The sequence below is a fragment of the Colossoma macropomum genome, unplaced genomic scaffold, assembly GCF_904425465.1.
Source record: "Colossoma macropomum unplaced genomic scaffold, Colossoma_macropomum, whole genome shotgun sequence".
Taxonomy (NCBI): domain Eukaryota; kingdom Metazoa; phylum Chordata; class Actinopteri; order Characiformes; family Serrasalmidae; genus Colossoma; species Colossoma macropomum.
The window spans coordinates 11929230-11944332 of record NW_023494789.1 but is presented as its reverse complement, the minus strand read 5'-3'; the positions used below and the strand labels follow the sequence as shown (position 1 = coordinate 11944332).

General features: G+C 37.5%; 2 protein-coding genes across 3 annotated transcripts in view; one reads left to right on the top strand and one right to left on the bottom strand.

The window, feature by feature from the left end:
• Positions 1-3492, bottom strand: part of micall1a (MICAL-like 1a) — a 31992-nt gene extending 28500 nt beyond the window's left edge. For both annotated transcript variants that reach the window (XM_036570108.1, XM_036570109.1), the window contains exon 1: positions 2747-3492. In XM_036570108.1, coding sequence (XP_036426001.1) covers positions 2747-2889 — 143 coding nt within the window. In that variant the 5' untranslated portion in view covers positions 2890-3492. The remainder of the gene's footprint in view (positions 1-2746) is intronic.
• Positions 3493-7616: 4124 nt separating this feature from the next.
• Positions 7617-15103, top strand: part of gga1 (golgi-associated, gamma adaptin ear containing, ARF binding protein 1) — a 16061-nt gene continuing 8574 nt past the window's right edge. Inside the window, exons 1-7 of the mRNA XM_036570105.1 lie at positions 7617-7694; positions 9488-9572; positions 10421-10496; positions 11642-11740; positions 12038-12161; positions 12456-12556; positions 14822-14902. Of these exons, the coding sequence (XP_036425998.1) occupies positions 7652-7694; positions 9488-9572; positions 10421-10496; positions 11642-11740; positions 12038-12161; positions 12456-12556; positions 14822-14902 (609 nt within the window). The 5' untranslated portion in view covers positions 7617-7651. The remainder of the gene's footprint in view (positions 7695-9487; positions 9573-10420; positions 10497-11641; positions 11741-12037; positions 12162-12455; positions 12557-14821; positions 14903-15103) is intronic.

Genomic DNA, 15103 nt, shown 5'->3' with positions numbered 1-15103 from the left:
TTATTGCAACCACAACCGCATCCACGCTCATGCTTAGCTGAGGAAGCAAAAGCGCCAACAATAACAAACATAACCGAAACTGACCCAGCCAAATCTCTAACAGTCTGATTCATGCTTACTACATTCAAGTACCTGATGACACACATGCTCTGTCACCATGACACACAAACACACACACAGCATGTAGTAGTATGTGATTAAAGTTAAGACAGCCTGTCTCAAGACTTAGAACTACATGACTGCTTCCTCACTAGAGACTAAACCCAGACGGTGCATTTTCATGGCTGTATCGCTGTCTGTTGCTTTTACTCAGCTCTGCAGTCTCCTGTGCTGATGACTGTACTGTTGATGCAGCACATTTGGGGCTTTACATAGTGCCCTCTGAGAGAGAGTGAGAGAGAGAGAGTGAGAGAGTGTGAGAGAGAGAGAGAGAGAGAGAGAGAAACAAAGATGTAAACAAAAGAAAACAGAGAGCAAATAATGCTGTATTATTTGCTATACTATTTTTTTATTTTCTCAATATTTGTGTTTGAGTAATGATTACGATATTTGTTTGCTTGTTTAGATCCCATTTATTTTTGTTTTATTTCCATTTATGAAAATGTTCTAGCAGCTTTAGGTTTCTTTTTAGGCTTTTATAAAGCTGATAACACTACTGGCAAAAAGAATAAGATCTGAGAGAGATAAGGCAGAGCGAAAAACAGAAGAGACACTGAGCGAGACACACAGAGAACAGCAAGCACAAAAAGAGGCTGTGAGTGTTGTTAGAGTTCAGCCCTGTGCTGTCAACCCACATCAGCCAAACTGAACTGACCCCTACACAGGGCTAACATGGGCTGTTATTATACAGGGGAGGAAACAGCGAGAGAGAGAGAGAGACACAAAAAGAGAGAGAGAGAGAGAGAGAGAGAGAGAGAGAGAGAGAGAGAGAGAGAGAGAGAGAGAGAGAGAGAGGTGTAGGGGGCTGCCTGACAATAACACAACAGGACAGCTCTGAATGTAACTCAACTAACTTAAGGAATTTCTAAATCGTATTTTATATATTTTTTAAATCCATCCATGGCAGTGAGGGCGTGTACAGTTAAACAGGATTTCGCAATTTTTACCATCATCAACGTAAGATATAAAAACTCAGAAGGCACATGTAGGTTCACTGGTCATTTTGGATGCCCCTTTAGGTCAAATATATTAGGACAAACAGACCTAATTTATAAGATTTTATTTATTTTGTAGGAAACAAATGTCTTTTTCTAAAATGCTGAATAGCAAGTGAGGGAATTTTCATGAGTGATCAGAAAAGAGGCTCAACACCAGGGGTGGGCAATATGACAGTCTAACATCCTTATCGTGATAAATTATGCTATGATACGTTTTTTCTGAGCATATCATCAGCCCTTTCATATTTTTACGTGTAATTATTGCTTTGCATTTTGTCCATTCCAAACTTCCAAAAAATTAATTTTTGTGAAACGTACTGTGTATCATGATTACGCCATTTTATCCACCCTTTGTCAATATTCAATAACCTCATTACATGCACACTTTTGAGTACTGAGAAACACCTGCGATACAATGCTTCCCAAAGAGACTACAGAGCAAATAAGACAAATTACATTAGGCCACAAGCTGAATCAGTACTATTTTTTGTGGGCTATTTAAAACCTAAAGTGATCAGCCTCGAGTTTAATCAGTTGACTTTTGCCATCACCAGTTCTGGAACTTCATGCAAGCTGATTAACCTCATCCAACCTGATCTTTCAGTTCCTGTAATTCTATTTAAGCATGGGTGTATCTTATAAACCTAACAAAGCACGAACACGTCCAAGAACAAGAACACCTAAACCAAAGTTAATCCTAAACCTAAATAAATACAGAAGTTTCAACTGTGAACCACTTCTGACTTTACTATGTATTCCATAACATTATGGGCCAGATTCCTAGAGCCAGGTTAAGCCTAAACTCTGACTAAAAGGAATTTCCAATTATGTGCTACCACTGGCACAAGAACAGTAGTTTACACACTTAAAAATGATGGTTCTTGAGTAAAGGCAATGGTTCTATTTATAACCATGTGTTCTATGTACAACCATTTCATGCTTAAATGGTCCTTTCCATGGTGAAATTGTTCTTCAGATTAATTAACATTGTAGAATGTGTTGTATATGGTTCTACATTTTAATATAAATGTAAATAATATTAAATGCTCACTCTTAAATAAAATAAATAAAAATAAATTAAAGATGGTTCTTCAAGGGCTCTTTAGTAAAGATGATGGTTCTATATACTACCATGAACACTCAAAGAACCATTTGCATGCTTAAAGGGTTCTTTGCATTGCGAAATGGTTCTTCAGATTGATGGAGAATTTGTTGTGTATGGTTCTACGCAGACCCCTTTTAAAAAGGGTTCTGCTATTGTTATGATGTCAAGCTCGTAACGACAGAGAATCCTTTTTGGTGCTACATAAAACCCTAAAAGGAACTACACAGATCCATTAACAACACACTCTTCATCAATCTGAGGCCTTTTCACCATTTAAGCATCAAATGGTTTTACACAGAGCTCGTGGTTTTAAATAGAACAATTGCCTTTACCAAAGAACCACTGAATAACCATCTTTTTAAGTGTATAAGCAAACCATGATATAATTCACATGCCTCCATGTTTGAGCTGAGAGTTGAGTGTTGGGTGGGTGGCCTGCAAGTAGGGATAAAAGCAAAGCAAAGCATACATGAAGAATACTTACATCAAGTCTGGTCTGTGTCTGTGTATTATAGCACAGAAGGCCAGTCCATCTCTGAAAGATGAGGACATGTTCTTTATGTCCACATCATTGTAGTTCTCACACTGTACTCTGCACCACTCCTGAAGGGCTTTCAAGGAGCCCATGGTCCACAAAATAGTCCAGGTACTTACTTCAGAGGCAAATTACAAGCTAGTAAAAGCTTTTTCCTTTCAGCTTTCAGCCAGAACAGCTTCAAATAATCAGCTTTGGGGACCACAACGTGGCAAATGTATGTCTTCTCCGTCAGCTCTGAGAACACCCTGCAAGCTAGTTTAGCTAGCTAGCCTAGTAAGTTACATTAGTTACATTCAGCAGCTGGCTTGTAAAACTGCCATAAATATTCACCCAAAAGGCAAAGGAGTAGGTCCATGATAATTTCGTGACAAGACAAAGCAATAAATCCTTTTTATACGATCCTGAATGTCCGGATTTCTTGATCTTGACCCTGGTTTGTGTCAGCAGTAACGTTCAGTAACGTTAATTAACGTTAGCTCTGCGTCCGTTTCCTCCAAACAAACCGCGCTGCGAGTTTTGAATGTGTCCTCGAAGTCCAAACGACGAATTACCGTCACTGCGTCTCCCATAACCCGTCTCTGTTGACTTTAATATTTGTTCAAGACTGAAAAAGCCGCACTGAAGCTCAGCCATAGTCGTACCGCACTCGCCTCGACCCCTGAAGGCGAAACTGAACTGAACATGACTCACAGATCCTCCCTCTGGGGCTGCAGAAGGTTTCGCGCCCCCTGCTGGCCGGCAGTGGAAACAGCTCGTCAAAGAGCACTGCACTCTACCAATAGTCCAGCCTAATAGCCTGAATCCATCCTCAAGTAAAAGTATCGATACCTATGTGAAATATCGACTAAAGTATAAATAACAGCACCTTTCACGTTGAAGAATGAGGCGCAATACAGTGCAACCAATCAGAACAGACCTTATTTACATACACTGCCTCCACAAATATTGGTTAAAGGAATTGATTAGGAATACTTTAATGGTCAGCAACGACTTCCTGATTCACTGGGGAATATATATGAGATGAATCCCAGGCCAAATGTCCTCAGGCATCCTTCACTGTGAGAAAGACCAGAAAAAACAGCAGGGATGTGCAACAGAAGGTTGTCAGGTTGTCTTTTAAGAGAAACTTACTGAGTCAGAATTGTAAACAGTGCTGGTGATAGGAATCAGACGTCTGAAGAGTTTAAAGGGGAATCCTTTGATTTTTCAAACTTTTTGCATTATTCAATCATTAAAATGTAAACAAAATCATTCAGAAGTGGTTCAATGTAAAATGCTCCATTAATACATTTACAGAGTCAGAATTGTTCACAGTGGTAGTGATTGGAATCAGATGTCAGAAGAGTTTAATGCCACCAAAAGCTCCCTTAGAGAAAATTATTATGTGAGAGGGTTATGGAGCTGTTTGAAGCCTGAGTCATTGTTTTACACTAGTTTTACGATAAAGTTATTGCCTAAAACATATATATTTAAAAGTTTATTCATGGCAGAGCGGTACATGCAGGGCATTGCAAGGCAAAATAGTCCCCAAAGAAAACTTATTTTGTCAGATTTAACACTATTTTACCATCATCTTGATCACAAAGACAAATACTGAAAGATACATATAGGTTCACTTTTATGTGGGATTTTAAATAAAATGGCTATATTTGTATTGTAGACATTGTGACCCCTGGTTCCTATCACCACCACTGTAAAGCAGTCAGTAAGTTTCTCTAGAATGGAGCATTACTTTTCAAACCACTCTGAATGACTGAATTATGCAAAACATTTGAAAAACATGTTAAAGAATAGGTAGAAATATTCTTATAATCTTGTGAATGTTTTAAAGTACTTTAATATTTTATTATCATTTACTTGAAATAGTCACATAAGGCCCTTTTGCAAAGGCATTCTATCAATGGGTTGTGAGTTTTTGTTTCTTAGTCAACATTGTCCACAACATGAGGTGCAGATGACCATTAGTAGTACTGATTTGGGATATTAAATGTGACTTATGTTTATGACCCATCTTTTCATTTACCTGTTGTAGTCAGTTGGTAAAACAATTCTCCACAAATCATGAGATGTATAAAAACTACTACCTTGTACTTCAACACACATATGGCAACCCAGTATCTCCATGTGAATGCATAGTCCAAAACACTGACCTTGAAAAACATAGGAAGTGTCTTTTTCCTTCCTTCCTCAAACTAAAACTTAAAAAAGCAAAAGAGCTTGAGATTTTCCTTGAATTGTTAAGGTCAGTCTAAAGGGCAGAGCTCAGGTTAGTGTTAAAGTAATACTTGTGGGGTTCAATTGTTCAGTGATAGGTCAGATTAAAGGGCTCATATCATGAAAAAACAAACATTTTTCTCTTCCTTTTTAAACAAAAAGTTTGATGTGGTATGTAAACAGTGTGTCAAAACATACCATTCACTCTCGAGTCCAGATGGACCATTTACAGAAACTAAGCTGAAAATTTGCTGATTTTGTGATGTCATAAATAAACCAATACCTTTACATGTCCACCTAGTCAGCCTACAGCAGTTTAGCCCCACCCATTCACACTGAAGTTATAAGCTGTGTTCCAGGCCTGACTTTTACATACGGGGCAGCCAATCAGAACAGAGGTCATTTACATACCGCAAATCAGTCTTAAAAGTAACAGCCTGTTTAATTCAAAGGGATACAGAGAGGCTGGAAAATGGTTGAGCAACTGTTTTGGGGTATATAACCACATAAATATTATAAGTGGAAATGCAAGAAGGATGCAAGATATAGGCCCTTTAAGGCAAAGGTCAGAGCAAAAAAATAGAAATGATGATTACACAAGAAATCCTCACAAGAATAGAAAATGAGGAAGTAAATCTGTCTATTTTTATGTTCACATGTAAACACAGAGGTGAGGTGTCACTGAATGAAGGTTTAACACAGAAAGAATGTGGATACTCTCATGTGCATGAGACTATGAGCGGTGCACACTCCCTGTGTGTGAATGACTCACACTCCACTCTGACTCATACATCATCATCACGTCAGAGTATCTCAGTTCAGTAGGTGTAAAACAACACAGTGATTTGGATAGATGCCTTGATGGTAACAGCTATGATGAGATCCCACCATTCCAGTGTACATTCACTGAGTCTTATTGTTATATCAAAATCTATATTGATTCCACTGCATTGTTTTGTGGTCCGTTTTGAAAGATGATAGTTATCATCATAGGATTTCAATTTAAGCAAGGAGAGTTATCATGAACAGCATACCCTCAAATATTTGTCTTACAAAAACAAAACAAAACAAAACAAAAAAATTACATCATAATGTCATAACATTGGAAATAAAGACATGTCAAATCATTATCTAACAAATCAAGATTAAACATTATACTGCACTATATTGTGGGGAAATTTGGACTATTGAACAATATTAAATCATTGTCTGCATCAAAGAAGGGAAAATATTATCATACTAACTGTTAATATGTATTGAAAAACTGCCTTACAATTAAAATAAAGGTTATGATTAAAAAAAAATATGTAAAACACTGTTGTACACAGAACACACTTCTGCACATTTTGCACAGTTACTGTTTATCTGCTGTATATATTGGGAAAACAAAATCAAACATAAAATGCGGCCTGTGCAAAAGTTATGGCACATTTTATATATCGTTCATTTTTTTCCAATATTTTAAACTCAAATAAATAGAAATTGCACTAACTTGACAGAAAAGTGTCATATTTAAGTTTCTGGTAGAGGATGTGTTTACTAATTTTCACTTTTTGCAATTTGACTGGAGACTACATGTAGTTTGTACATACTTTTGCCTACAACTGCACAGATAAATGTTGAATCATTCATTTAGAACATGAAATCTAAATTTGCAATATACTTCATTGTTTTAGTGTAAAATCTAATTGTACACACACAAACACACACACACATGCACATTTAATACACATAATCTATAATATTAAATTAACAATCCTTTGAATTTGTTTTTTTTTATTTGCTTATTTGTTGTGGATTGATTACTTTCTAGACTAGAAAAGCAGGATTGGTAAAGAAATTCCTTTAAAATGCAACTATATTTTATTACTCAGACAACCTATTATTCAACCTAAACGAGTGCTTTTGAATAAATTTGACTATAACAATAGTTCAGTTTTATACAAAATTTTATATACATGAACACACAGATCTGTGTAATTAAATATCTATACTGAGGTCCATCAAAACATGAAATGCTTTAAATTCGCATAACTGCCAATAATATTTATTCTTCTAATTATTTTTCTTTTTTCTGTTGATGAGTCACATAGATATTAAGTTTTACATAAAACTATTAATCTGTACTTTTGTAATTGGAACAATTTTGCGTTTACTTGAAATATATTTGCATACCCTCACAAACATTTTGCTTTCCCTAGCTAAATCTATTGTATTTGAAAGGGACCACAAAATCATTGCAATGGAATGCAAAATCATTGCGAGGGAACGCAAAATTATTGCGAGAGAATGCAAAATTATTGCGGCGGAATGCAAACTCATTGTGTGGAAACGCAAAATAATCGCGAGTGAATACAAAAATATTGCGAGTGAGTGCAAAATCATCGTGAGGGAACGCAAAATAATCGCAAGGGAATGCAATGTCATTACTTTTTTCATCCACGGCCAAGCACTTACTGCTGTACAAACGATAGTTACAGTAAAAATAATAATAATAATAATGATAATAATCGTGTCGTGTCGTTGCTATAGTGACAGACTGTCGACAACAGACGCAACTCAGACTCGTGACTTTTCTTAATCACGCGGTGTATCGCGAGAAGTTGTGGCTCCACTTTGGAAGGAATCTCCGTAAAGATGGCGGCTCCGCCTGAAGAGGGGAGCTTGGAGTCCCGCATCAGTGAGTCGCACCCGGTTTAATCTAGCAGACATTTAACGGCACAGCTGACACGTCGCTCTGTCGATAAGCCGTAATGGAGCCTGTTAAAGCGGTTACATTTTTCTGCATACGGGTCGCTTTGCGTGGCCATAGGTAGCCAAGTCTGTCGGCTAACTAGCCTTAGCTTTAGCCTAGCGCGGTAGCTGTAGGCTAAGCTAACGTTACCGCTTGCTTTTCTGACTCATTCTTATTTGATTTCTAATTCATGTATTTTATATATTTAACGTTACTTTTTATTACTGACAGTTGCTTTGAGTGCTAAGCAGTCATTCCGCTCATGACACCTGTTTAAATGATAGACAACTAATTTGTTGTGCTAATCACAAACAGTGTTACGGCTGAACTTGGCATGCTAGCTAGCTAGCTAACTAGGGTGCAATATCCTCTCTGTATATTGTTATAACTGTCAGCAAGCGTACAGGGAGTAAGACAAACGGTCTTTAACTGATTAGTTAAATATTTAATGTAATGTTTAGCTCGTTCCATTTGTGAAAATGGAGCTGTAGCTAGATATCGGAATATCTACATGCTGAAGTTGACTTCTCTATCGAATTTTCCGTTCCACCTTAAATGGCGCAGCAGTTACGTTCAGGCACCTGTAAGGCGCTTGAGTGGAGCTCCTGCACCATGTAAGGTGGAACGGAAAATTCGGGAAGAAAGCTGACGAAAAGAAGCCTACTTCAGCTTCTTGGCTGCTAGCTGTTAGCCGTCGGGCTAGGTTGTGCTAGCTGCAAAAAGTTTCACGAGAAGATGATTCATTCATTTGTTTCCATATGAGCTGGAAGATGTGCACACTCGTAGCCGGATTATTAGCTCAAGATAGTTATGAAATCGTTTGTAGCTGACTGTAGCTACTGCTGACTACGACTAAACTGGCAGAAATGCAGAAACAAGTCGTTGCTCAACGCTGCATGACATCTTGATGTTTATGCCTTTTGCCTTTTAAAGGAGAAATCCGCCGTTTTTTCAAAATGTCTGCATAATGCAGTGATTAAGATGTAAACAGTCATCCAGAGCGGTTTGGTGTAAAATGCTTCGTTCTAGAGACGTTAGCTAAATGACTCAGATTTTTTTTACAGTGGTAGTGAAAGGAACCAGGGGTCGCGACGTCTACAGCACAAATAGAGCCATTTTATTTTGCTGCTAAAACCAGCAGTGAACTTACACGTGTCTTCTGAGGTTTTATATATAACGTTGATGATAGTGAAGTAGTGGCAAATCTGAATTAATGCTTACTGTTTTGTCTGCATTTATCTCTCCACCATGAATGAGTTTTAGGCCAACAAACATGTCTAAAAACAAATGTAAAACGCTGTCTCAGACATCAGGAAGTGTATTCATGTAATAACTTTTTGTGAGAAAGCTTTTAGAGATAGATATCTGCTTCCTTTTACCACCACTGTGAACGATTCTGTTCCTGTAGGTTTTTCTAGAATGGGGAGTTTTGCACCAAAATGCTCTCTGTTAGCATCTTATCAATAGATGTATACAACAATTTTAAAAAATTGGTGGAATTCCTCTTTAAGGCCATGGAATGTTACTGTCCACTTTAAAGACAATGAGCTGTGGGATTTTGTAGGCTGTACTCTCTCTGAGGCTACAGTACTGGTTAACAAAGAGGTTTTTAGTTTTAGTTTTAGTTGTCCTCAGATTTGAACTTGAACCTCTAGTGAATGTCAAGTTTAATTTTTTTTAACTTATATAACTGATAGAGTTGTACTTGTGCTGCATTTTCTGTACCTTGTCATTTGCAGACAAAGCAACCAACCCATTAAACAGAGAGACTGACTGGGATAGCATCAAGGCTTTCTGTGAACAGCTCAGCAATGAACCTGAAGGGTGAGTGCCAGCTCACATGGATCTGATCACTGTGTAGTGCCTGGTACTCACATGAGTACCCATGGACAAAGCATTTACTGTGCTGCAGTGCCCTGAAATGATTGGAATACTTAAGTCAAAATTGTCATTAATCAATTCAATGAATAGAGGAGAATGTAATTTAAAGAATTTCTTGAATTATATATCAGTGTTTCAGAGGTTGAACATTTTAGCACAAACTCATTTTAGATGCGCATAAGTATTGGGATAGCTGATTAGATTTTGGCATTTTGAATGTTTCCCTGTTATTTATAGTATTCTATCTTTACTGCTAATGTGGCAGCAGATGGAAATGCTGTAGTTGTGTCATTAAGTATGTATTCTTAGTTTGGGATTTTTTGATTGTTACCAAAGAGAATACAGGGCAGCATTGACCATGTAGCTTCCTTTTATCTACAGCACTGTTTTTCCATCTTTCTCTACTGACTTTTACATGTCCACTAAAGCTTAACGTTAATCTTGGATTTGTTTATATTAAACTAAAAACCTTTGACTGTTGCAAAAGAACAATGCAAATGGGACACTGGGCACAACACTTTGTCAACACTATTGGACTTATTTCACCAGAAGTTCACCTGCAAGTCCTCATTCCAGTTATGTAGGGAAAAAGTTTAATACATGACCCCTGCGTTTTAATAGGCTTTTCCTTAGTTAAAATGATATAAACAGACTGGAAATCCAGGATCTTGTTCTCCACTGTGGAGACACCAGCCATTTCTTTCCATTAATCCAAAGCAAAAGTATCTGGACATTAATTCTACAGAGTTTTTCTGGTGATTAACTTTTAATCGGATTCTCTTTTCCTGCAGTCCTCAGCTGGCCACTAGGCTTTTGGCCCACAAGATCCAGTCGCCGCAGGAGTGGGAGGCCATGCAGGCACTGACGGTAAGATGAGATGGTGCCCTAGTCTGGCTGTTGGGATCTTTTGTGTAGCGCTGACAATTTATGGGTGTCTGCTATTATTTTTAGATCTATTATTTCCTTGCTGTATTGCTTATGAAACAGGGGCTGTTTGTAATATTAGCCGTTTAATCTTACCAATGACAACTAGATTCTCTTTCTCACTTCAGGCTGCTAACATGCACTGCCTCTTGCCAAATCAGTGTGTATCTATTATGTTCTGTTATCTAAGCCACTATCTGGATAGTGAGATGCAGCTTTTTCATTATGACTAAATAGTTTCATGAAACAGATCGTCCTGTACCCAAAATGTTCTGTGGGCATTCAACTATGGTTTAGTGGTGAGATCAGTGAGATTTGGTAGGCTGAATTAATGAGATTTGAGTGGCTTGATTTCGGTATTGACAAAAAAAAAAATCACTTAATAAAATGTTAATTTTCAGACTGTACTCTTCATTTTACCACCCTTCTAGAAATAAATGTTAAATTTGTCTGTAATGCTAATATAAGTAGTTGTAGTGCCAATTTCTACATTTTACAAAAGTTTATATATCAGCATTGATGTTGGCAAATATGTACATGGGAAAAAAAATATTGGTTCGCTGTATCTTTATTTTTTAGATTTATCCTAGATTTTTAGCCAAATTGTTGACTATTGAAATGTTGTTGTCAAGGCTGTTTTAAGGGGTGGGGTCCAGGGGTTTTCTCATATAATATATGGAGTTACATTTCATTAAAACCAGCATTTAAATGAAGGTTTAGCTTGTTGGTTGTTAAGCATTTTCATATAGTCACACGTCATCCCCTTCGCCCTCATTAGCGTCTCAAGTTTTTAAATTATATTTATATTTTCATGTAAGACCGAATGTAAAAATGAGCTGGAAGAGCAGAGAGATTATTTGTGAGATCCACAGCCTTAAGGCTTTAGATGGTATCATATCCTCTTCCTTCATTAATCCCACCAACACTTAGGGATTAGCTTTCTATGATCCTTTCACTAACTGTGAAACAGATTGACTCGTATTAATAATAGTTTAGAAGGAAGGCAGATTTTTTACGCTTGACGTTTGAAGGGTGGTCTGTAATGTACATACAAATTTGTGTTTGTGTGGGTGTGTGCATGGGAAAAGGTCCTGGAGACATGTATGAAGAACTGTGGAAAGAGATTCCATAACGAAGTGGGAAAATTCCGCTTTCTTAATGAGCTCATCAAGGTGGTGTCTCCTAAGGTAAGGCCTAGGCTGCTGTATGTCTGTGTTATTTGACCATTTACAGTTGACTGACGAGCACTGTTTTACCATAGGTATTGTAATCTTTAAACTATGACCATAACAAGTGTTTCAACCTATATTATCAGAATATTTAATTCCTTAAAATCTGCATCAGTGTTAGAATCGGGCTGGCCCAAGTATGTGTCAGTGAAGGTGGCATGTCCAGGCGGCATACTGTAATTGCATAAACATCTTGTAATAACAGGCTAAGCTTGGCCTACAAAGAATCTTATACTGTGCTGTGCTTTGTTACAGTACCTGGGCTCTCGAGCTCCAGAACCTGTTAAGAAAAAAGTTCTAGAAATGATGTATAGCTGGACTGTGGGTCTTCCTGAAGAGACAAAAATATCTGATGCCTATCAGATGCTGAAAAAACAAGGTAACCTGGCCTCTCCCTTGACCTGTCCTTTAATTTGTGACTCATCTGCTTTACTGTGCTCGTGCTAATTTTTCTGTTCCTAAATCCCCATAGTAGAATATGCAGCATTGTTTACCTCATTTAGTAGTTTTACTATTTAATCCTTCTATAAATCCCTTGGGAAATGGATTGTTCACTGTGAGTTATTTGTAATTTCCAGAACCCTTAGGCATGAATGCCTCAGGAAGTCTCAGCATATGCAGAGCATATGTTTTGCGTGGTGTTAAATGTTGAAGTTCCTTCTCTTTCTTCCAGGTATTGTGAAACAGGACCCAGCTCTTCCTGATGACAGGCCCCTCCCCCCTCCACCGCCTAGACCCAAGAATGCTATCTTTGAGGATGAAGAGAAGTCCAAGGTACCCAATAATATTACCAAGGATCAAATCTTGCCTTTCTTTAGTAATTTTGTTTAATATATTTGTTAGCTGCTTCCTTTATTTCAATGTTACATATGTGGTTACATGCATCTCCAAAATGCATTGATTCAGTATTTTAAATTGTTCTCTGGTGTCTGTATAGAAGGTATGTGACTTTGGTTGGGGTGAAAATGACCAGATGTGGCTATGATTTAGCACTAGAATAAAACAAGCTGTTTTCCCTTTTTTGGTTGGCTCATGAATAATTTGATGAGGTCCACGATCGGTCACACAGAAGCAGCATGCCGAAATAGACAGAGGCAGAAAAATAAAATACACCTCTGTGTAAATAAGCTAGACCGTCATACTTAATTTACTACAATAGTAAATTAAAGTTATTACCTCAACATGGAACTTTTCAAATAAAGATTTTTTGACTTCAGTCATCAAAAAGTGGATAAAATTACAGAGCATGGCTAACAACTTACAGATTGCAATTGGGGTTGTGATGCTAATAAAGCCGGACTGGAGTGAAATGTGCAGAGCAAACTAACAGCTTTGAATTCAAGTTGTCCAGGATCCTATTAAAGATGCGGGAGCTGAAGTTGGTTTCCTATTCGCCAGCTTGTTTTGAGAGTGTTCCGTTCCACCTGCAAGTGGTGCTGCGATTGAATTCTGATTTGGACTGTTTTACTGCCCTCTTTTGCAAACTCCCCTTATTCAACTATGCCAATGTAAATGCAGTTTTTCATTCTATGGCACCTTTACCTAAAGTGCGACTGAAAAAGTTACATTCATTTGCTGGATCAGGTGTGTTGAATCTTTGTTGGAACTGAAGTGTGCTAGATGGCACAACTCCCGAAGCATGGTTGGGACACATGCTCTAATGAATAAGTCAAGAGCAAGTTTTTTGCTGAGAGAGATCAGTGCCTAATTTTATTACTAAGTAGGGCTACTGATATTTAAACATGTGTGACCAATACTGATACTACAATTAAGGGGCTAAAATTCTGATAACCAGTGATTTAATAGAACTTAATAGTTTAGGTTTTAGTGTTAGACAGTTTTACTTAGGCAGTGCTTAACTGACAGGTATAATTCAGGTCTTAGTTGTTACGAGCTGAAATAAACAACAGATACTTTATATAATAGAAATGTTGTCGTACAGGGAGTGGAGCTACCCATAATGCCATTTTGGGTTCTTATGATTACCTCTTATTTTTTCCATAATAGTTTTATATCATGTTATTCTCACTCTGAATTCATGTAAACACTTCAGGTGCATAATTTTTCTCTTTTTCTAATTAAAAGTTTTCTGGCAAGTTTAAAACTTGCATTACAAGTTTTTACCACTTCATGTCAAATTATAACAGTAGCCCCCACAAACCATTAGTACAGTGCAGGAGCTGCTAGGCAGCTATTAGGCCAAAACGATCATCACATTTCAAGCACATAGGCTGTTAACAAATGTTTAACTAAGGGGTAACGTACTGAACTGAACAGACCAGACAAGCACACAGATGGTTAACAAATATTTAACTAGGAGGTAACATACTGAACAGAACAGACAGCACACAGACTATTAACAAATTCTTTACTAAGAGGCAAATAAAAAAAAACGATAAGTAGAATAAAGAACAAAAAAGAACAATAAAGAAGGTATTACAGTGTAAGCACTTCTGTTACATCAAACGATCAACGGAAAAACACTTTCAAAACGTGTGTCTTGTCACTCAGCCAGTTTGCTAAAGGTTAGGTGGATGCTTTTATTCTAAATTATTTTAATATTGCTGATACTGCAACCATAAAAATCAGTAATTATGAGCCCGGCCAGCCAATTTATTGGTTACTCTCTTTCGTTAATGTGAAGTATCTTATCTCAGTGCTTAAAACCCCAGTCCTGAATTTCAGCTGCTCCTGTACCGGTCTGAATTCACTGTAGTATGATAGTCATTATGCACATTATTGAAGTCCTGCAGCATTGTCCTCATTTAGTGGGATCTATTGTCAGAATGCTAAAGGCATCGCTGCCACTTTCAGCAGTGGCTGAGTAGGGCTTTAACTGCATTCTTCAGAGCAGCAGGGGAGATTGTGTAACTCAGCAGTGGAATTCAGATTACCTGTGCTTGTGTAAACAACTGGCAATACTTACAGTTGTAGTTGTAGATTTTATTGCAGGAATGAACCGAAATACATTAATTGTCTCTATAAACTTCTCATTTTCTCTTTTGGTCTCTCTTGCTCTGGCTCTTTGTGGTTTTGTAGATGCTGTCTCGCCTGCTCAATAGCACTCACCCCGAGGACCTGAGAGCGGCAAACAAACTCATTAAGGAAATGGTTCAGGAGGTTAGTGTGTGTGCATGCATATGCTTTTATTTATTTATTTATTTAACACCCCCCTTGACCCAGTACCTCTGAGTTCTAATTTATTGTTCAGTTTGTGACCTAAAGCTCAAGCATAGTTAGGTTATACAGCAAAACAATGCTCCAAAACACAGGCAAGTCCACCTCTGAATGGCTCAAAATAAAAAAAAAATATCAGGTTTT